At 51.3% G+C, this 23,462-nt stretch overlaps 1 protein-coding gene across 1 annotated transcript in view; it reads right to left on the minus strand.

Moving 5' to 3' along the window:
- Window positions 1-10,968: 10,968 nt before the first annotated feature.
- Window positions 10,969-23,462, minus strand: part of SLCO2A1 (solute carrier organic anion transporter family member 2A1) — an 83,341-nt gene continuing 70,847 nt past the window's right edge. The window contains exons 10-14 of the mRNA XM_077752312.1: window positions 21,779-21,944; window positions 19,281-19,444; window positions 15,871-15,935; window positions 13,325-13,448; window positions 10,969-12,884 (exon numbers count right to left, since the gene is read on the minus strand). Coding sequence (XP_077608438.1) covers window positions 12,764-12,884; window positions 13,325-13,448; window positions 15,871-15,935; window positions 19,281-19,444; window positions 21,779-21,944 — 640 coding nt within the window. The 3' untranslated portion in view covers window positions 10,969-12,763. The remainder of the gene's footprint in view (window positions 12,885-13,324; window positions 13,449-15,870; window positions 15,936-19,280; window positions 19,445-21,778; window positions 21,945-23,462) is intronic.

Genomic DNA, 23,462 nt, shown 5'->3' on the forward strand with positions numbered 1-23,462 from the left:
AAATTATCTGCTCATTCTAATCTTGGTATCACTACCTTAAGTAGTTTATTTGTAGGAGTGTGCTGTAATCTTCTACAGTTTGACTCTAAAATTACCATTAATTTTCTTTGGAATGTAACTTCTTATCTCAAGGCCTTAGAAACTACAATGCTTATTTTATTTTGTTTGTGCAGTAGACAAAAGTGTTATTTTTTGTATGTCTGTAGAGAAAAGTAGTTATCGAGATGCTTGTTATAAAAAATTATGAACGTTCACCTAGAGTTGCAAACTATATTTGCGGTAGGAAATTGATATGTCTACAACCAATTGACAAGTAATCCTTGACTATGTCCCCTCTGACCTTGTTATAATTAATCTGGGTTTATAAACTAAGGAGAGTCTCTGGGGAATACGAAATTAAAGGTAAGCTTTCTTCCTTAAAAATATTTAGGCAAGAATTTATAGCATATTCATTTAAAAAGAAAGGACAGAGTCTCTTTTATGACAATTATGGAGCTGTGGCCGGAGGGGCAAGATGCCTGGCCTCCCCGGCACGGAGCTTTATCTGGTGGAAGGCCGGGGGTACAATACCTCCCTGCCAGCTGAGAGCTATGAGGGGGCTGGTTTTGCTGCAGAACCACTAAATCATATATAGGAGGAGTTGCCTGCCCACCACCAATTAGGTTGAGGACCAAAATTTTAGAAGCGCGGTCACAAGGGGTTTTCTTTGACAGCACAGGGTTCCAACTGACAGGTGGTGTTCTGACCCACAGAGGACAACAGAAATGTACTCTTCCACTTCTAGAGGCTAGAGGTCTGAGAGCAGGATCGCTGGGCTGAAATTAAGACGCCAGTAGGGTCACACTGTCTCTGGGGATTCTAGGGGAGAATGTTCCTTGCTTCTTCCCATTGCCTTCTCTTCTGTGTGTGATCTTCCTCTGCCTCCCTCTTAGCAGACACTGGTGATTGTATTTAGGGCCCACCCAGATAATCCAGGATAATCCCCCCACTTTAAGATCCTTAACTTCATCTGGAAAGTCTGCCATAGAGTGTAGCGTGCACAGCACCCAGGGAATCTGGGCATGGACATATCTTTGGGGCCATCATTTAGTCTACCACAGGTGGTAGAATTAAAAAAGCTAGAAATGTGTCTCTGTCCTCACACTGTAGAAATGGAAGTTTCCATTTCAAAGCTGTGAATGTGTGAATTACTCTGATCTGAATTGTGAAGCCCCCGCCTGGGAGGTGTCCCTTGCTGTCCCAGACCAAGGCAGAGGGTTCAGGCTTTCCTCAGGGCTCCCCTGTCACCCACCGGCCTCCTCTGTGGGGCCTCCCTGCAGCTAGAGGATAAAGCCTCAGTCGGAGAAGACTGCTGTGCTGGCTAGCTTGAGTGTTTCTTGTTTTGGACCCTTGGTGAGGACAGGAAGGAAGAGAGGGGGCTGTGCTGACCCACAAATGGGGTTTCAAGCTTCTGGTCCCAACTTGTTTCAACAGGAGCCAGTTCTGATCACATTGCCTCTCTCCTTAACTGTGCACAGGCATTTGTGTGCAGCTCCATTCACATTTAAACAATGGGGCCCACAGTTTAGGAGCCAGAACAAAAGGGAGGTGTTTGCTGTGCATGTGTAGGATGCATAGCCCCCTCTCTGGACTGCACCGTGCTTTGCACCCCCAGAAAATCCCCATACTTGACTAAGTTGTGAAGGTTGAGAGACCCTCCCAGCATGGGGTTGAGTACCTCTGTGCCATTGTTTGGAGGTGAAAGACGTTCCCCAGGAACACAGTGAGGTGGGCAGAGACAGAAGGGTGTGTCCCTGGGGATTCTCACTCAGCACATATGAATCACGGTTGTATGAGGTTATCTATCCAAAGATGTGGAATAATATTCCAGAGGTATTCAGATAAAACAGTACAGTGATTTGTGGATTCTTGACTCATAGTCTTAATAACCAAAGGCTTGATGAACATTTTGTTCTTTCCTTCTGCCCTCCACATGTCCCTACAGTCTGAGGGGGCCCATCTTTGCAATCTTATAGAAAGCCAAGTGAAAGGTATGATTTTAAAACTCTAAGATGTACAAGGATGCCTGGTTGACCAACTTTGGCTCACATCATGATCTCACAGTTCATGGGTTCGAGTCCCATGTCAGGCTCTGTGCTGACAACTGAGAGCCTGCTTTGGATTCTGTGTCTCCCTCTCTCTCTGCCTCTCCCCCATTCATGTTCTGTCTGTCTCAAAAATAAATAAAAACATTAAAAAAAAACCATTTAAGATGTGTATACGCATATTAAATGAATTTTTAAATTCATTGTTAAAGGACAGACTTTATACAAAACTAAAACTTTGTTCTTGAAATAGGTAGCTTATGGATATAAAATTAAGCTCTGTATTAACAATTAAGTTTCTGGGGGTGGCTCAGTGTTGGGAGTCTTGATCTTGGCTCAGGTCATGATCTCATGGTTCGTGGAATTGAGACCTGTGTCAGGCTCTGACAGCAAGGAGCCTGTTTGGGATTCTCTCTCTCCCTTTATCTCTGCACCTCTCCTGCTCATGCCTGCACTCACTCTCTCTCTCAAAATAAATAAATAAATATTTAAAAAATAATAATAACTAAACTTCCATTGGGGCACCTGGGTGGCTCAGTCAGTTAAGCATCCAACTTTTAATTTTGGCTCAGGTCATGATCACAAGGCCATGAGATTAAGCCCTGTGTTGGGCTCTGTGCTGAGTGTGGAGCCTGCTTAAGACTCTCTCTCTCCCTCTCCCTTTGCCCCTCCTTGGCTTGTGCTCTCTCTCTCTCTCTCTCAAAAAAAAAAAAAAAATTAAGCTTCCATTTTATAAGCAAATTTTGTGTTCTGACAAGAGAGAACAAATAAGTAGATATTTTTGGGTAAAAAACCATTAATTATAACATTTTAAGTTCCAGATGAATTTCAAACAATATAGGTTAAAATGTTATTACAGTTTATGCTGGATATTAAAAATGATAATCCAATTTTTTCTCACATAATTTGTTTTCTCCCCTATCAGACAGTGCAGACTGACTTGTGGGGATGAGCACTGGGTGTTATGGGGAAACTAATTTGACAATAAACTATTTGTAAAAAAATAAATAAATAAATAAAATAAATTAAAAAAAAAGTGCAGACTGAGAAAGTAAGGAATGGAAAAGTCACTTCTTTATTTTATAGGTTAAAAAAAAAATCAGACTTTTGGCCTGAAGCCATCTCCATCTCCATCTACAATAAATTGCGGGGCAGTGGTACCTTGCAACATGGTAACATCGGCCCTGGTTAAAAAAGAAAATCATAAAAGTAAACTGGTAAAAGTTTTACAATAGGGAATGCTTTCCATCTGAGGGCATTTCAATACAAAGACCATTTGCTTAAAAAGACAGTAAAATGTAATGGAATACTACATGGCAACGAGAAAGAATGAAATCTGGCCATTTGTAGCAACGTAGATGGAACTTGAGGGTGTTATGCTGAGCGAAATAAGTCAGAGAAGGACAGATACCATATGTTTTCACTCATATGTGGAACAGAAGAAACTTAACAGAGGACCAGGGGGAGTAGAAGGGGAGCAAACAGTTAAGGAGAGGGAGGGAGGCAAACCATGAGAGACTCTTAAATACCAAGAACAAACTGAGGGCTGATGGGGGTGGGGGGGAGGGGAAGGGAGGAGACGGGCATGGAGGAGGGCACTTGTGGGGATGAGCACTGGGTGTTATATGGAAACCAACTTGAAGATAAACAAACAAAATAAAATAAATAAAAAATTATTTTTCATTAAAAAAAGATAGAAAAATGTTATTGTGTAATAAAACCATGAGGGAAAATCTAAAATTTACTCGGAAACCCTAATTAAACAAACTGTTGGAAAATCAAATCTTAAGTGTGAGTTTTCTTTTGAGGACGAGGCTGTGTTTTCTCCCTGGGGTGACGGTACGGTTGCAGTAGTGCCAGCTGAGATACACGCGTGACATTTTGCCACTTTCTACTGTCAACTATAATACACAAAAGCGCATAGAGCTCCACGCACAACTCCACGAATTATCACAAAACAACACACCCCCACGAATTCAAGACGTGGCACGTGGCTACAACCACGGAAGGCTGCCTCACGCCTCCCCAGTTACTAAGCTTTCCTTCCTTATTGTCTCCGAGTTGTGGGTCTAATCAACAAGAAGGCTGGCACGCCACTAAGTGAGATGGGAAAGTCCGTCTGGGCAGAGAGATGGGACTTCTCTTTGGTTTGGCCTTCACTCGCCAGCCGCGGGCCGGCCGCCCAGATCCCTCCCATCTTTCACCCACCAGTCATCCACCTGCTTGTTATTTCTCAAACACAGCCCTTCTGTCCTGCTCAGGGCCCTTCCCAGCAGTCACCTGGACTCTCAGTGGCTTCGCTGGACCCTTTAATGGCATGTGTACGTGTGAAAATGTAAACGCACACCGGGTCCAAGCCAGTGCCGTGGAGCCCGCAGCAGCCCTAAGGGTGCAAGGAAGGGGCCATGTGAAGGAGCGCTCTGTACTCAGCTCCAGTCCCTTGTCATGAGGCAGGAGTGCCGGCCCAGGGCTCTTCAAGAGAAAACCCAAAATTCAAACTCTCCCCATGTTTGCAGCTAACTTAAAAGCACAAATGTCATGCGGGCCAATTAGAACCCGTGTGCTGGGCCCGGAGACAGCCAGCTCCCAACATGTGCTTTGTAACAACGCACATTCTAGGCACAGGGATCAGCTCCGGCCCCTTAGGCAGCTCCCAGCCTGGCTGCCGGGAGCCCGTGGGTGCCTGGGGTGCTCCTGCCTCTCTCTGGTCCTTCCCTCCACTCTGGACCCGCTGGAACATCACAGTTCTCACGGTTTCCAGCGCCAGTGCCTTCAGCAGCCACAATGACACGAAGGATGTCTCCTTCCCTAGAACCCACCTTTGCCAGCCGGGCTCGCTTTCCCAAGTACACGTGCAGCCCCAGGGGCCTTTTATTAAACCCGGAAATCTGGTTGCTTCTTGCCTCTTACACTGTCAATGCCTTCCCATCCCCCACAGGCAGCATCCAGGTACTACTGGAGGTGTGCATGGTACAACCTACCGCTCATTATACTCTGGTACCTGAGGACTATGCACCGCCTACCCCTGCCCTGCAGGGAACACACCCCAGACTTTCTCAACCCTGAGCCTTCACTGCTGTGGCCCCTCTGTCCAGAACACCTCCATTCTGAGGCCCTGCTCAACAAACTTGACCTGTCCTTCAAGATTCAGCCCCATTCACCACCTCTACTCCTGACCCCCAGCCTGCTAGGGAACTGGCCTCTCTCACCTTCGTGGTACCACCACATACCTGCTCTTCCCCCTGCGATCCGAGGCAGGTGTCCTTCTGTCTGTATGCGCTCCTCCGTCATGGCACTGCTGCCCCGTAATAGGTTATTAGCCAGTCACCACACTATGTGTGTGGCTTCTTGGTTATGTCTGTCTTGCTTCCCAAATTGTAAATTCCAAGGGTGAAGAGGTTCCATTTGTCATGTTCACTCCACAGGCCTGGTGCCCACCACTTGCCTGATACCCGGATCCACAGGACTGGGAGACTTCCCGGGTGGAGATGCACAGGATAGACATAGCTTTCTCTCCGAAGCCTGCCTGCTCCTATTTCAGGGCCAGGCCCTAAGAGGTGCTCTGGGAACTGGAGGAAAGAGGGGTCAGGGGTCTTGGGGGGCTCAGTCGGTTAGGCGTCCAACTTGGGCTCAGGTCGTGATCTCACCGTTCGTGGCTTCAAGCTCCGCGTCGGGCTCTGTGCTGACAGCTCAGAGCCTGGAGCAAGCTTCGGATTCTGTGTCTCCCCCTCTCTCGACCCTCCCCTGCTCACACACTCTCTCTCTCAGAAATAAATAAAAAACATTAAAAAAAAAATTAAAAAGAGGGGTCAGAGGGACCTGACGGGGGACAGTGGTTCCGAGAGGGTGACGCTGTGACTGCATCCTGTCGGCTGCCCCTCCGCCCACAACAGGTCTGAGAGCGTCTGGAAGCCCTGTGTGCCTTTTGGTGCTTCCTGGCATCTTTTTCTTTGCTTTCCTCGTTCTTTAATGTGTTCATTACACGTTCGTCCCGAAAACGCAGATAAACACACTAAATGGTGCTCTGTCGCGGGGCAGGAGAGAAGGACATTTTTCTCAAGGCCATGACCTGTGAGCGGGTGCCCAGACCCTGGACCGCTCTGGTGGCCGACGTGGGTTGGATGTGAGGAGCCCCACCGGGCCGAGGGCGCTGGGGCGGGGAAGTTGGGCGGCCGGAACCCCGGGCAGAGCCCCCCCAATCCGGCCACGGAGCCTGTCTGGCCCCGCGTCTGTTGAGTCGGCGGCGCGGTGGGCCTCCCCGGGGCTCCTGCCTGGGCCTGGGCCCAGGGACGCGCGCGCCCTCTGGTGGCCGACTGCCACGCGGCTGGCTCACGTGGCCCCTGCGGGGCGCCGCTCTCTGCAGACCTCGGCGCCCACGTTCCCGGCGCGCGCCACCTAGCTGCAAAGGAGGGAAAAGCAGCCACGACTGCAGTTCCCCTTGCCTCAGCCTCCTCGTCTGTGAAATGGCACGATAATTGCATCTCATAGGGCTGCGGTGACAAGTCTGGGTGCAAACTTGTCTAAAGCATTTGGGACAGCGTCTGAACGCTCAACACACCTGAGCTATTGAAACTCTGTGCTTTAGGAGCTCTTCTGGAATCAGTGTATCTGGTGAGACTGATTGGATCAAGAGGCCAGACAGAAACTGAAATCGTCCTGGGTCCTTTGCCAGGGTGGATGCAAAGGGAGAGCTTCTGTCTCATCCAGACACGCCTGTTCGTCTTCTGTAAACTAGGGGTAGTGAGTCGTAATGAGGACCAAGGTTTAAAAAAGTGTTGGTCCCTGTCTGGGATCTCTGAGGTCACTTTTATGGATTTGGTGTCTGGAAAAGGGGGATACCTCGTGTTTCTCATGCTGATGGATGACAGAGTAAAGGGAAGGGTAGATTAGCAACACTGGGGGACTGAAAAGATGCCCCTTTAAATTAGTTACTCTAGTCTGCCCTGAGACTGAATCTCTCTGGTTCCCAGCTCCAAGCCTGGGGCTCCAGGGCCCAGATGCACAGAGAGAGGCGGTGGGAGGGAAAGGATGGGGATAGAGTAGCTTCCACCCCACCCTGGGCTGGGGCAGCCTTGAAGCTTTGGCTGAGAGGGAGGCTGCAAACTGGTGGTTCCTTCAAGCACAGGAGGTGGGGGCTCCCTGTGCTAGTGCTGGGAGTGCGGAAAGGACAGCCCCCTGAGGTGTGTGGCATGGCGCCCCAGTGTAGACTCCAGGAGGGGACCCTGAGCTAAGAGCACCCTCCTGGGATTGGTTGGCTGGGGCCCTGACCCAGGAGCCGGAAGCGGCCGCCCTACCACTCACAGCCTGGTGTAAGCCAGCCCTCAAGACTGTCCGGGAGCCTCTAAGCCTCTCCAGGCCTGATCTCTGATCTCCCTCCTGGGTCCTGTGTCCAGTGGTCTCTCAGAACTTGCCCAGGTTTTCCTGCTTCCTTCTCTTTGCCTGAAGTGTCTTTGTACCTTGGAGTCTCTTGAGATCCAGTCCCTCCTGCAGGACGAGCATCAACCCCCTTCTCTGATCTCACAGCCAAATGAGCTCAAAGCACTTGAATTTTGCCTCTGTTAAGGTCTTATTCTGGCTCCTAATATGCCCTTAAAGGCTAGGGACCACGTGTTTGTCATCTTCGGTCCTCATCTGCATCAGGTACTAAATGAATAAATGGAGACACAGGGGACGGCTAGAAGGGGCCTCATTTTCCCCACTCGCAGGACAGGACTAGCCATACTGGCCTTCCAGGGCTGGCGGAAGCTCTGGGTGACAGTCTTCCACCATGCACTGGCTCATCCCCTCCTACTTCCCAGGGTCACTCAGGCAGCTGTACTTGTCTTTGACTCCTCAGCCTTCCCAGTCCTTTGGCTCTTTCTTTGCCCAGCAAATCTCTCCTGTGTCAAGAGGACCTTTCCCTGACCCTGCATCTCTCTCAACTGCCACCCCAGCTCTGCCTGCTCTGCTTCCTTCCCCACCTCCTCATCCCTCTGCAAACTGTCTGCTGGCTCAGCCTTGCCTGGAAATCATCCTGTCGTCTTTCGGGGGCCTGCACTGATGCTGCCTCCTTTGGAAAGCATTCTCCCCCCACCCCCCCAACAGCTTGACAAAGATGGCCTAAGCATCCCGGGGAGCACCCACGTCCCCCAGGTTCTGCCCCAGTGGTAGAAGATTCTAGTACTGTCCGTATCTGCTTTTTATTTCTTCTGAGCTCACAGGATTATCTATCCCCACCCCTGCAGTTCGGCCAGCGACATACATGCAAGTTCTGGCCAACAGGCTGGACGCAGAGGTGAAGCGTGTTACCTCTGGGCCAGAACATTTACATACCAGTGCGAGACCTTTGAGGATCTTCTGCCCCTGCCTCATCAATTGTGGTGGCATGTTATGAAATGGAGGGACCTCGGAATACTGGATTACTGAGCCGCTGCCCTGGAGAGCTGCCTAGACCCACAGACAACTTTAGGTGAGCAAGATGGTTGTGTCACGTGACAGAGTGGTCAGGTGACCACAGCATAGGCAAGCCTGTCCTGACTGAATTCTAATTAGCGGAGCTTGTTAGGTGAGTGGATGGAGTGAATGGGTGGCTTTGGGAGATATAAAGATCTGTGTGCATTTTAGTTATTGTTATTGTCATCGAGGTGTGGCAGGTGCCCTGGGGGAGAGAGGGCAGGGACTTCAGCAAGCTGGGGTGACCCCGGTGTAGTGTGGGGAGAAATGACAGGATGTGTCATGGGAGAAAAACTTTCTCTCACTATGATTTGCCAAGAGCTTGCCCACGACCTGTTTACATATTTAATCTCTGAGGAAAGGTTATATTGAATCGGTTATAATGAATTGGCAGGAGGTGGACATTTTGCCCAGGTATGTAGTTCCTCTGCTTGTAAAAGATGGGATTTCTCTTTTAGATTTGCAGGGTTTCTCTCTCTGTCCCTGTCTGTCTGTCTCTTCTGTCTCTCTCTCTCTCACACACACACACACACACACACACACAAAGACAGAGCCCATGCCAACCTCTCACTTTGGGAATCTGTAATATAATATTTTAATATCAACCTGGCTTAGCTGCATCTCTCCATCTTGGAGAGTCACAAGAGGACTTTGTTTCCTAAGTGGGAATCTGCTAACCCGTCACCAGGTGGGGGCGTTCCCTTGTGGGTCTATGTTCAGCTCTGTCAGGGCCTTTTCTCCTGAAAACTTTTTCCTCTTTGCCCCTTTTCTCTACAACTCTCCTTCACCTTGTGGTGCTGTCAGGCTACATCGGCTCTGGTTAATGAGCAAGGGTAGTGTCCTTGCCACCTGAGCAGAAGCTGGGTAAATGTGGCTACTTCCACAGCCCTCAGTAGATTCCCCCACTTCCCTCCGTGGATCAGTGACTTTTGTGGGAGTAGAGGGGCCTCCCTGCCATTTCAGCAGAATAACTCAGTAGGGGGTCTGGGGGCTGGAGTAGAAAGGTCTGGACAGCCTGGTTTAAGTCCAGACTCAGCCAGGTGTTAAGCTGGCCATAATGATTTCCTCGATTTCAGATTCCTCATCTTCAAGTGGGGCAATAGGACCAGTTTGGCCTCCCTCATGGAGCTGTGGTGAGGATCACCCCGAGGGCTTTAGGCCAAAGTATAATTTATGAAGATAAGGTATTTGATTTTCACTGCATTTTCCCTCTCCTATGCAAAGAAGGCTCCAGGACAGACGAGGTAAAAAAGTTCCTAGGAGACCCTTCCTTTCCTGGGTTTTTTTGTTCAGTCCTTGAGGGGCTGGATTTTGCTGACAGGGGCAGGAGAGCAGAGGGGTGGGCTTCCTAGGACTGGGTGAGGGGAGGGCTGAGCTGGGGTAGGCACAAGCGGGCGGGCCTAGCGGGTTTCCAGGCTTGGGGGGGAAGCAGGGCAACTAGCCTGGGAAGGGACCAGAGACTCATACTGGCAGGACCCAATGGCCCGTGGACGGCTTTGGGAAGCAGACCTGAGGATGGCTGGTGCTACATTTCCAGCCAGCCAGCAGGATGACCACTAGAAATCAAACATAACTGATTTGAAGAATAATTGTGATGTTTTTTAACACCCTCAGGCTTGGAGAGTGAGAATCCCACTCTCAGTACAGGTATGAACTTAATATAAATGCCAGCTCTCAGACTGCTCGCTGCCTCCTGATTTCAGCCACCCAGGAAATCAGATTAAGGGGCACCCCTTCCCTATTTATCTTTTACTTACCAAACGCCTACAGAGTCTGTAAATTTCTCAGTTGCCTAGGCACAAGTGGGCATCCCCAAGGTTCTGCCGCACTGATGGCCCACCACACAGGGTTGAGAGACAACCCACATCGGCCTCCCATGAGGCGCCAGCTAAAAGTGCCACTCCTGGGCCCCCTCAGGCCCACAGAGATGGACTCGGGGGCTAGCTGAAGGGGTTGGGAATTTGCATTTTAATAACATCCTCTATGAGTGTCCAGCACTCCAGGAAGTTCCTTTAGCTTTGCTCTAGAAGTGAAATAAAGGTGACACCATTACATTCTCTGCTGGCTGTCAGAAGATTTGCTCTGGGAGCAGTAGCGCTGGCTGTGACCAAGTGACTGATAATGATTATGATATTAATTCTGATTTGTGTCATGGACTTAGCTGTTGGTGTTCAATTCCACTTATGGATATAAACTCAGGCAGGGATCAGGCCTCCTGAGAGCCCAGCACTGTGGGCTGTGACAGTTATCTGCAGAATGTCATAGAAGGATCAGGAAACATCTGCTGCCTGCTCTGTACCAGGCTAATGGGTTGAGAGGTGCATTATCTTTGAACTCCATGGCCATGAGCCCCTGAGGTTGTGGACTGGGCACCTTCTCTGGCCAGAAAGTGCAGGTCCTATCGGCAATCTGACAGATACACACAACAGTACAAATTCATAACCACGTTACACCAATTGCAAAATTATAATATATTAATAGCAATATCATAATAGAATAAAGCCTTAGGAGGGCAACCGATCTTCCAGCATCTGCAGGTTGGCATCTGATGTTCGTGAGCTCAGCTGAAGGTAGTGCCTTCAGAATTTGGTTAAATCACAGCGAGAAGGACCAGGATTAGTTGCAGGGAACCATTTTCCAAGCAGAACCATTTTAAATGTGGAAACTGGCCCCTGAGGTCGCATGGAGCCTCCCTTCCTGAGTGAGAGCTCTGGAAATAAGGTCATCTCTAACAGTGGCTTCCACAAAGACATCAGTCTCATGGCAGTTTGTCCACTGACATACATGTTTTGGCTTACTACCATATAAGCCATTCCAGAGGTGGCTTCTGGTATGCTTCTGGAGGGTTCTTCTAAGAAGAGTGGCACTCGAGAGCCATGCATGGCAATAGCCGGTTCCCAGCTGCTCCAGAGGACATGGTGAGCCAGGTGTCTATCTGGCAAAGGGCCAGGTGCAGGGGCAACCTGCTGAGACACAGATGGTCTAGCTCTGGTCTCGTGCTGTGCCTCTCTCTCCTGCTGCTGTCCACTGAGCACGCTCTGGGAGAGGACCCAGTGTAGATGGAGGGGGCTGAGGGGAGGTCTCAGGAAAGCTCGGTGGAGCACCATGTACTCGCACTGCCTTGCACAAAGCTGCTTTGCAATAAATAAAATACTTGTTGATGAAAGGCCTCCTCTGTGGACTTCTAACTCTGAACCTTTTCCACACAGCAGCGGGGTAGCGCAACCCAGGCCCACAGACGGGCAGTGAGAAGAGGCTGAGATATTAATACAGGCTTGTTTAGAACCAGGGGAGCCGGCCCCACTGGCCTCTATTTTGAGAGCTGCAGTTCACCGTCCAGTGTGGTAGCCCTTAAGATCCCCTCTGCTTCATCAGTTGCCCTGCTGACATCTGGACTGCCCACCTTTACTCTCTGGGACACAGGTGGGGTCCAGACGGGGAAGCCCACATGAGCTCCCAAGGGAACTTGGGGAGGGTCTCCTCACCAGTCTGACTTGAGCAGTCTCGTCCTCACACTGTGGGTGTGGGCGGTTGGGCTACTGACCGCCTCATAGCCCTCCTCGAGTCTTCACCATGGTGTGGCTTTCTTAGCACAGAATGGTCTAGAGTTACCATGAAGAGCATCTGGATGACCCAACCTCAGGGTGTCTTGGTCCCTGCTCTGGTGCCTGAGGATGGGGCAACTGAGAGGTGACCAACTGGCCATATTTCCCAACATGGCAGCTTCCAAAATGGCCTTTAAGAGCAGGATGCAAAGATCTGAGGGGAAGATGGCCAGTTCCTCCTGGGTTCTGTGCTGATGCTAAATGGAGACTCAAAGGGGGTACGGCCAGACTCCCTCTCCTCTAGCCTGGCTCTGGGTATTAACCATAACCCTTTTTCCCCTGGGAAGGTATGCCTTTTCTCTCTCCACTTAGGAAACTAACCCCCACCTCCCAAGGCTCGTGAGGGTCTGGAGCTGCTTTGGAGGTCATCCAGCACTGAGGAGAGCCTGGGCACACGGGGGTGCCTCCAGAGGCTCCAGAGAAGATCTGACCCTCTTCTCAGGGCCCACCCAGCCCAGGTGCACAGTGGACCTAAGGAATCCTGGGGGAGGAGGAGGCAGGGAAGGCGAATGGTGACTGGGGTTTTCCTCTCTTATTTAAAAACAAAAAGGAAGTGATGTGTTAACATTAGTGAATATAGGCAGGTGGGGGGGCAGGGTCCACTTTCCAGAGCAGGGCAGCGGCCGGGCTGGGTGTCCAGGGTCAGATGAGGCCCGCAGCCTTCTCCTGCACATTGTATTCCTTGTTCTTCTTCACGCGCCAGCTGATGAACATGAGCAGCAGCGCACCCAGCGCCTTGTAGCCCACCTGCAGACCCAGGTACCTGTGCGGCAGGAGGAGGCAGGGCTGATGAGGTGGCATGGAGGCTTGGGGCCCAGGGCCATGGGGAAGAGCGGCACCATTTTCACGGTGGCCCAGGGAATATGTTGTCAGGGAAGGGTCTGTTACCACCCAGCTGGGGACTACTTTCCTCATTCCTTTGCCCCACGGGCCAGAGCCTCCCAGGGAGTAGGCATGAAGTTCCCAATCCAGTGGTCCTCCAGCCACCTGGAAGGTCTTCTAAGTCTCTCTCCATTACCTGGATGGCTCCTGGTCACCAGGGACCCCTGCTCCCTGTCCATGGCAGCGCCCCTCTAGTCCTGTCCCTCGGAAGCCTGACCGCCGGCTGCCCCCCAGAGCTGCCACAGCAGATGGCTGCCCTCTTCTCTGGGCTGGGGCCTGATCCCACCTCCAGCCCCCCAAGCCAGGCTGCCGGGCCCTCACCTGTCTCGGAGAGCGTCATTGTTGTAGTAGGCACAGGCCCCGCGCCTCCCTGAGCACTGTGAGCTCCACCGGATGCAGGAGTAGTCAATGGTGAGGCCGTAGAGGGCTGGAGATGGCAGCCAGGCTGGTGTCAGCGGGAAGAGAGTTGCGAGAGTCCAGTCACACGGAGCTGCAGGCTGAGGCGCTCGGTGGAGTGATGAGCGAGCCCNCCTGTGTGGTTCGTGTGAATGAGACCGGCTCTGCCCCACCCCTGGGAACCACAGTGACCGTGGAAAGCCAAATAGCTTTCCGTGAAGCATGAATTCCTCTTTCACTAGAGGCTTAGAAAAGGGACCTGAGACTCCTTTCAGGGCAGTGAGTCACAAAGGTCACCATGATGCCAGCTCAGACAGACCACATAGTTCTCACACTGGATTGGTCCCAAGTGGAGATAGGCTGAGCTCCACCGTGTGGCAGGAGCCTCCTGAGAGCATCTGACTCATCAAGTCCTCACACTGGGTGGGTGCCCTCCTTTTAAGGAGGAGAAGTGGGCATGGCTGGCTTACCAATGCATAGCCAGGAGGGTCAGGGCTGGGCTCTGAACCCTGGTTTCCTCCGGTCCCATCTTTCACCACAGCAGGCTGCCTCACTGGCTTAGACAGCACCCCCACAAGACCCCCAACACCCTGGCAGCTCAGAGCCCCCTGAACTTTCCCACAGCTGAGTGGTGAGGCCTGACCCAGCAGAGGCTATGCTGTCCTGCTGTTAAATATTCGGAATGACCCCTGTATTGTTAACTACAGTTCTAGGCAGCCTTGGGACTGGGGAGGGGCTTGTCTGGATCCATACTCAGAACCCTGTGCTCAGGACAGCCTCCCCAACTCTCTTTAGGGCCCTGTGAGAAGCTGCTTCAGGAGGAAAAAAAAGAAGAAATCTGCCTGTGGCTCCACCCATAATGGGAACCTTTGAGAACCAGCTTCTCTACTCAGACCCTGCTCACTTCCAAGTCTCCAGCTAAGTGGGGGATGGAAACTGGCCACAAGGATTGTCCACCAAGGATGCTTCCCTAAATAGAAACAAAGTCCAGAAAAATTTTCAACCAAGTTTCAGTGGGTAATTTAAAACTTGCTGGGTTTTAGCCATGCCCTTCTTTCCACCCCAGAGTGGGGTTGCGTTAGTGGGTGATGAATGGAAATGCCTTCAGCCTGGATTTTCTAACTGTGGTCCCAGATGGAGTTGTCTGAGCTCGAATGAGAAAACAAAGGCAGCAGGTGCTTTAAGCAGTGGGGCCGTGGTTGTTTTCAAGGCGAGTTGGAGAAGCTCCTCGGAGCCAGGTCCAGCTGCTGGCTGAGCTGGGCGGAATGCAGGGTTTCCTTTTCATCCGAGATTTTGGAAGAAGTTATACACGAATCATATGTGTTAGGCTAGTGACAGCAAGGAGCTGTGGTGACGTCAGTGCCTCTGCCACCAGGACAGGGTAGAGCCCACTGCTGTGCATCCTCCATGCTGGTAATACAGGCCTGAGGAGCAGGGTCTGCAGGCGCAGTGCTGGAGGGAGGGGGGCAAGTGGCCCGAGCCTGAGAAATCCCATTGAAAAGGCTGGTTTATTCCTCAAAGGTTCTTGCTCAGCAGACCCCACCAGGGACATCACCAACCAACCCCAGAACAATAATGGAGGCCACTGGAGGGCCAAGTGTGGCCTAGCTCCTGTATAATAAGGCTCAGTAGGCCCCACAGGGATTGCAGCATGGAGGGTCAGAAAGTCCACTGCCATAGCAACTGAAGTCCCTCCAGGGCAATTACCATATTTCCCACTGCAGTGTGCATCCATTGGGTCCTTCATAACTACTCAGTTGAATTTAGTCCCTTTACTCAGTTTACCTGTCAGTGCAAGGGTCTGCACATTAGTGCCTGGAAGTGTCAAGAAAGGATGATCCAGCAAGAGCCTCTGGCAAAAGATGGTGGGGTCCACGCATGCCCCAGCCCCCCAGCCCATCCCCCCGGGGAGCTTGCCCTTGGGTGGATGGGTGGGGGAGCATTACTGGTCCCGTGCTCACAGCTCCATCTCTCCGTGGGCTCTGGGCTGCTAGAGCGTGGGCAGGGCTTGTCGGCAGAGGGGCCCCCACACTGAGAAACACTTGCTGAATAGAGGCAAGAGGAGGGAGTTTTGTAAAATGGGAGAGAAGCCAGGGCTGGGCTCAGCTGCTGTTCCAGGACAGGAATGCAGGGTTTTGTTCCTGCAGCCAGTTCTTGGAGAGAGATGAAAAAATACCTGCCTTCAATTCTTTATTAGGTATTCTCAGCTGTGTCCACTTTTCATTTTTCTTACATAGTTTTGTTTGGAATTAATGCCATAGATGGAATCTTTCCTAACCTCAATCTTTCCTTTCCTCAACAGGAAAACCATCCATATAGGGTCTTGGCCTTTTCTGATGGGTGGATTATGCACAGTTTCTCTTCACAGCAGAGATGAGATAGGGCTGCCTGCAGCCCCACCCTACACTTCACAGCCCTCGGATGCCCCCGCGCCGCCCCCCAGGAAGGAAGGCAGCATTGTAGACACTTACCGAGCAGGCGCATCAGCAAGAACTGTACCCCAATGGCAAATGACTTTTCTTCCTGGTTCACCACACTGAAAAGGAAAATTGGAAGTCAGCAGCTGGAGGACTGAGGACTGTGCCTTCGCTCAGGGGCGGCTGACCTCAGAGCATACCAGAACCTGCTGTCAAGTGGCCGGACAGCCACCTGGCCGACTGGATTTGCCTCAGCCAAGTGCTCCTGTTGTTTACATCAGTGGTTCTCAAGGCATCATCGCTGGACCAGAGGCATGAGCACCTCCCCAGAGCCCAGGAACTTGTCAGAAATGCAGATTCCCAGGCTCTACCTGAGACCTAAGAATCAGAACCTCTGGGGGTGGGGCCCAGCCATCTGTGCGGTAGGAGGCCCCCCACGAGATTCTTTTGCACACTTACTCAAGTTTGAGAACCACTGGTGCCTGTGATTTTCAGGGCTGCCTAGTGTCCCCTCCCAGAGGCAGAGGCAGGAGAGGCTGGGAACGGAGAGAAGGATGGGGAAGGGTGTGTTCAGAGCAGCAGGTCTGAACAACTCCCATAGAGTGTAAATAGCAATAAAGACAGGCCTGATGAAAGTCTAATTAAGGCCCCCGGGCTGTAGGCTTCTGTGTGCAACTAAAAGAATCCTCCACCTGGGGCCAGCTTCGTGGGCCTGTGACCTGTGCAGCCTCCCAGGGCCCCGCCCTCGGAAAGGCCCCAGGTTTGGTTTAGAGGTCTGCTGAGCTGTCTTGAAATTCTGCATAATTCTGGAACCAGGAGCCTCCCATTTTCATTTTGCACTCGGTCCTACAAATTATGTAGCCACTTTTGCCCCTACTCTTCTTCCCTCAAAAAGGGATGAATGTTTGGCTGAGGTAGGAGATTCAGAGAGAGACAGGGAAGCTGTCTGGCAGTGGTATTGCCAAGCCCTGCCGTTCCAGCTGGGCGTGAGGCCCAGAGGGAGGACACCCCATCCACAAGGTGGGGAGCCAGGAGGTGGCCTGCAGATGCACCAGGCTTCTCTGCGCTCTGAAAACCCGCCCTCCTGGGTGGGTGTCTGTGGGAGAAGGGCATTCGGGGCCGAGCGGACATCAAGGAAGGGAAGTTAGAAGTAATCTCCAGGTCTCTGCACACATTTTGTTCTGCCCCACAATCCTGCCAGCAAAGTGGGAAGGGTCCCTCTACTGGTTCCTCTGAAGGATAGCCCAGTGAAAGGGACCCCCAGTGGAAACTGCCTCGTCTCCATCTAATGGATGCTCCCTTCATACCTACAAGTCCCTCCAGTGGCCCAATTCATAAGTCTTGGTCATTGTCACTGGGAAGACTCCCCTAGATTCTTGACTGGACAGGGCTTGGGCACCCCAGTTTGCCTTCTGACGGATGGACAAGTTGAGCCCCTTCTGGTGTCTGCTGCCATCGGAGGTGAATTAACTCTGGCATTCTGCCCACTCTCTCCTTCCACATTTCTGGTGAACCTTCCTCCCAGCCTATATTTCCATGCCTAGTTGGGGGTCAGGGTACAAACAACACTTAGGTAACCTACAAAGTCATCTCTAAGCTTCACCTTCTTCGCACTAAATAGCACCCATTCTCGTATCTTTTCCAGTGAGATTTATCTTTAAACAATTTTGGGATCCTGGGGCCTCTTCAGTTTCACTTCAGCCCCTGACCAGACTTAGAAGGGAGAGGTTTCCTAAGAAAGCCCACCCTGTGGTTGAAATGATGCTCCTTCCCAGCATCACAGCTTCCCTATCCCTTGGGCTTGTTGGAGTCCTCTGGGTGGCAGACTGCTCGGGGACTGCCATATGAAATTTCTTTTCCTGTTCCCTCTCCTCATCCTGGCCACCCACAGATCTTTCTCAGGGTTACAGGGTCCTCTCCAGCCCATCTGGCCCTGGTGCAAGAGGTGACCCCACTCAGGGGCCTTAGATGAAAGCACTGGTACTTGGAATGCACAGGACAGGGAGTGGTAGAAAGAGGGTACTGATGGTGTTGGGAGGGGCAAATTGCTCTGGCTCTGAGCATCCGCACTCGTTCTTGTGGAATATGCTAAGAATACAAGGTCCTGGCTGCTCTTTTTCTGGCCCATTTCTCAGGGTTGTGGTTACAATGAGCAACCTGGGGGCATGGGGTAAAGTCTTCTCCTAGACTAAGAGCAGGCTTGGGCTATATAGCTGGTGACTCCCCCAAACTCAGTGTTCCTTACTGTGTCATAAGCTCACTGCATGTGAAACATACACCTGGGTGCTTCAGGTCACCCCATGGGATGTAGGACACAAGGATAAATGATGTAAGATCCACGCTCCTTGCTGTGCTATGAGTAATAGTCCTTTGTCTTTGAACCAGGAATCTCCTGTCTTCTGCCAGCATCCTTGAAACAGTAACAAAAACAGGAGCTTGGTAGTTTTCAAGCTATTACTTATAATTAGGATAAAATCCCAGGTCCTGACAAGTGGCTGCTTCTGTTCTTCATCTCCTAGCCTTTGGGAAAAATAGGTCACTGGCATCTAGCTAGCTGTTAATAATTCTTAGAGCTTGGTTAATAGTGATAATTAACTAATATGTAGATACCTTATATTTACAAAGCAATTTACCAGGTAATCCTAACACTAGTCCTTTGCGGTCAATATCATTAACCTCTTTTCATAAATGAGGAAACTGAGACTCAGTGAGGCTGGCAACAGCCATGTGTCTGGCAGAGCTGGGCCTTTGACTCTAGCACTGGGGCATCCAAATCCTGTTTTTTCCCTCTCTTCTTTCAAGGTAGGTGAGGACAGGAAAGAGGCGGGCAGGGTGGGTTAGGTGAACTTGGTTGAAATGTTGTTTTCTCTTTTGCAGAGGGTGAGGTGAAGGAAGGGTCAGTTCCCTGTCAAAACTTCAGAGACATTTCACCGCCACTGTAATGGAACACCTCTGCCCTCCCCTCCCACCTTGGCCAGCCTCTCCTTTCTGACTGGAGAACTTGGTCCTGGCTCCTCACACACTGGGCTTTTCTTATTTTCATTCTTTCTCATAGCCTTTATTCTGTCTCTGGAACTTTCCACATTTTTCTTCCTTGATTTTGTGCATCGAACTGAATTCTCCTCCTTCCTCTCAGTTCTTTCAGGATTTAAATATAAGTGAATCTGCAGGCATTTTCACAGCATGGAGCCAGGCAGCCTGGCTTCATCAGGACTTAACTGTTCATGGGTCTGCCCTCCCAGGGCTGGGGCCTGTCTCTCAGTGTGGAGTGGAGGCGCCAACAGGGCTGCGGCACATGGGACAGACCGAGGCGGCACAGTGAGGGGCTCCACACCAAGTCTGGCTCGGCAGCACCCCGCCAACATTGTTGCATTGGTATCACCTCCCAACATCATCCAAAGGGCATTGCACACTGGCATTTAAAGGAATCCGAGGGCCAAGAAAGGAAGGAGAGGCACACTCACCGGAGAACCATCATGTAGAGCGGGTTGTGGGAGATGCAGGCTATGAGGGCCACGAAGGAGATGAGGAAGATGGCCGGGAGCAGAAAGTGGGCACAGGGGATGGGGCACGATCCCGTCTTGGCTGAAGAGGATGCCCCGTTCACACAGCTGCAGTTCAAATAGGTCTTGGGAAGGAGAGGGAGGGGGAAAGGGGAAATCTGTTATTGCTTGGCCTTCACACGTGACAAATGCCTGCACCAGCTCTAGCCCGAGAGCTGCTCAGGCTTTGAGCCCTCTGCCCTAGGGAGCTGGACGATGCTGCGTGTGGAGGCTGGAGAGCAGGCCTGGTGAGGGGTTCAAAGTGTCCCCTGGATACCACCTCTCACCTCTGGGCAATCAAAACCATCTTCACCAAAACCGGGCGTCTAGCATGGGCTGGGCCCCTCCAGCAGTTTCACCCACATCAGGACATGCAGGATCCCCACCGCCAGGCAAGGCCAACCCGGCTTGGGACCAGGGGTAGGGAGGGCTCTCTTCAGGGCCAGGCCTGCCTGTTCCCAGCAGCAGTGGTTTTGTGAGTGGTTGTTCTTGCTGTTTGCGTGCTTAATGCAAGGAAGGTAAGAAAGGTATAAATAGGGTGAGACAGCAGTGGGAACCTAGCAGAATCCACTGAGCTCTTCATCTGTTAGGCCTCTGCCTGAGCGGGGCTCCTCCCGTCTGTGAAGGCCTCTAGCAAAGGAGCTCCCTGTCTCAAGTCTGCACGTCCAGATGGTTCAGCACTCTTGTGAGACTGGCCTTCGTGGCCACTGCCCATGACAGGTGGTCTTCATCTTCCTTCTCACAGCATCTGATGGACTAGCCTATGACCATTTAAATGTCAAGGCAGTTACAAGGCTAGGACCGGAACTAAGGAGCTAGTACGCCCCCTTGTGGCAGACGGCGGGAACCATGCACCCTCTTTGTTTTGCCTGCCGGGAAGCTCAGAAATAAGTTATAAACAGTATGGCTATTACTTCCCTCAGTCTGGACTTTTTTAAACATAGATATTTTCCCCTTATAATTTACTGTCGGTCCTTGATATTGTGCTAATGGATCTGTGTTGTTATTGGAAATCTGTCAAGATGATTTCTGGAAGTAGATGAGTCAGAGGTAAGTAAATAAAGATAAGGAAACCACAGAAGCCACCGGCCTCATCTGACTATAAGGCAATGGAGAGAGCATCTCGTCTGCACTCCTTGTCCCCCCACTGCCTGCAGAGGTGGCTAGGGGAGCAGCCTTGCCCTGTGATCTCAGAGGATAATGCTAAGTGGGGGCTAGACTTGTCCATGCCTTCCATATGGGTTTAAAGCAATGAGGTGCATTCTTTTCCTTAGGGCAACTTTAGCAGAACTGAACAGATGCTTTTAGGAAAAGGTAGATCCAAATCCTAGGCCTGGCCTGTCCAGCCTTGGCCTGGGTGTGACATGCCTCTCAGCACCAACCCTGGCCTTCTCTGCTTCTCCTGCACCCCGCTAGGTTATGCCCTAGGGCCTTGCACTTGGTGTTCCTTTACCTGGAATGCCTCACTTCCAGGATTTCCTAGGGTCTTCTTCTGGTGGTTCAGTTATAATGTCATCTCCTCAGAAAGGCCCCCAGGCACTCTCTGCCCATGAAGTCTCTTGGTGGCATGGAATACATTCTAAAACTGTCCTGCGCATTAATTTGATACAATGCAAACTTGACGAGAACAGGCACCTTATCTGATGGGTTCACTGCCGAATCTTCCACTCCTGTGGCCTTGCTGGATGTTCGCTAAATATTTGTTGAATAACTGAACAAATGTCTTGACTTGGCTTGCTGCTGGCTCACCCTAGAAGCCAGGAGGCATAGCACTCAGAAGGCTATTAGAGCCTCGCCAGGTGGGCATAGTGAATGTGGGCTATACCCGTGGAAGGCTGGTGGGCAGGAGATACATGACCTTGAACAGATGTGGTCGAACTGAGACAGGGTCCTGGGTTCTAGTCCCAGATCTGCCCCTAAATAGCTCATGACTTCAGGCCAGTTGTGTGGCCACACGTGGGGGCCGACAGGTCCCCCCAAATGCCCGAGATCACACTTCCAGTTCTAACCTTCTGAGTCCACATCACAGAAGACCCTCTGCCCTCAATTCATCTGGGCCTGTCTTTGTGGGTGTCCACACAGCTGGATGCAGGACCCAAGATGCCCATTAGGATCCATTAGGATGAGACTCAAAGGCCTCAGCTGAAGCAGTGCTTTGGCTTATTTCTGCTCTGAGCATTGTTAGGCCTCAGGAATGTGAATTTGTTGAACATCAGCCAATCTTTAATTGACTTTGGGCTGTAGACATCTGGTCATGACCTTAGGGAAGGGGAGGCGGAGAGACAGCGGGTGTGGCCTAGAGGCCAGGGGCTGGGAATGAGTGTGGGGCAGGCGGCAGTCTGCCCATCCTGGAGCCTAGGAGTGGTCTGCAAGGGCACAAGCTGAGCACAGAGACCCCACTCAGCTTCTCCTGCCCTTACCAGCTGCTTGGAGGCTACAGAGCTGATGTTGATCTCAGTGCAGCCGGCGTGGCATGGGGAGAGGTACTCCACTCCGTTGTCTCCACAGACCGGGTGGAAGATGGAATCTGGGCACGAGCAGCCCTTGCGGCAAGTAGGAGGCTGCGGATGTATAGGACTTGATGTCCTGCCAGAAAAACAGGAAGTGGGGAATCAAACAAAGCAAGACCAAAGAGTAGTCTCCTCACGCCAGCCCAGTGTGAGCTTCCCACTTGGTTAGTGTGCCCGTGATCTCCGTGTGTCTGGGGCCAGCGCCACCATGGGACCTGAATGATGCCTATTGGAGCCAATGGAGAACTGACTGCCTGGTCAGGGCCCATGGCACCACCAGCTGCAGCTCGGAAAGGCTTGGTCAACAAGCCCCACACTGCAGAAGGACGTCAAGACACCCAACCAGCCAGGACTTTGATGAAAGAGATAGCAGGTGCTATGCAAAGGTCACAGGCAATATTTCCCTTCCCTTTTCCTTCATCTGTGTTCGCAGAGGGAAGGCGGGGGCCCCTTGAGGCAATCTGGGGTCAAGAGGGCTCCAGTCTCTGGGTTTACAGAGACATTGCCCAGGTTGCTCCACCCCCCTGAGCCACACCCAAGGGGGTTTCAGCAGCTGACCTCACTGTTTCCACCTCCCCCACCACCACATCTGGTGTTCATGATCATCTCTGGGGAGGGTCAGGATAGGCTGACAAACCACAGGCCAGGGCTCTGCTAAAATAATTATGCTACTGGTAATTAACAGTAATGGGGTCCCTCTTACATGCCAGGCACCGTGCTCATGGCTTTTCATGCAGCCTTCAGGACAACTCTACAATTAATTCTGCCGCTTTTGAGAATAGAGGAGAAAACTGCAGATGAGACAAATAACTTTCCCAAACTACAAAGGGCTGTGCCAGACTCAACCAGTCTGATGACAGAGCCCTGTGCTAAAATCCCCCACTAAGAGCAGCCCAGAGGCTCCAAGCTTTCTCTCAATCCACAGTCAGCCTGCAGAATAATGTACCCTGGGGGCAGGGGTATCCTTCCCTGAGCAGCCCTCCCTTCCCGTGGCTCCCTTCCCTCCTTCACCCACGAAAGACAGAAGAGGTCATTTCAGAGAAAAAGAGAAAAGGCCAAGGCAGAAAGGTACAGTATGTCCAAACGTTGCAACCTTGTTAGGCAAAATGTAAAAGAAGAAGCGGTTGGAAGGGGCAGCCAGGAAAAAACAACTGCTCCTTGTTCGGCACCCTTCCTTCGTGGGCCTCTAAAGCTCTTCCTGAACATGACGCCAGATTTAAAACTTAGGACCAGGTTGCTTTATGCAAACCGACAGGTGTGCTTTACCTGCCCTCTTCCTCACCTGCTCTAATTTTTTTGAGCCTGCCATCACTTTGATTGTTCTTTCCCAGATCTTTTCGAGTCTCCTTCTCTCATCTTTCTTCAGCTGCTCAAGGAGACTTTGTAATTGTAGCTGGCACAGAGCTGATGCTAAACATAGCTTATTTCCTGGTTCCTGAGGCTCACAGCCCTACAGATTCATCCTGAAACCAAACTAATTAGTTTTTGGTACTTCTTAAAAACAACAACAACAACAACAACAATAGAACCCTGACCCTGACTGCTGGTGGCCCACTGGGACCCGCTGATTTCTTCTCATAATTGAGCATATTAT

Source organism: Crocuta crocuta, unplaced genomic scaffold (genome assembly GCF_008692635.1).
Source record: "Crocuta crocuta isolate KB4526 unplaced genomic scaffold, BGI_CrCroc_1.0 scaffold580, whole genome shotgun sequence".
NCBI lineage: Eukaryota > Metazoa > Chordata > Mammalia > Carnivora > Hyaenidae > Crocuta > Crocuta crocuta.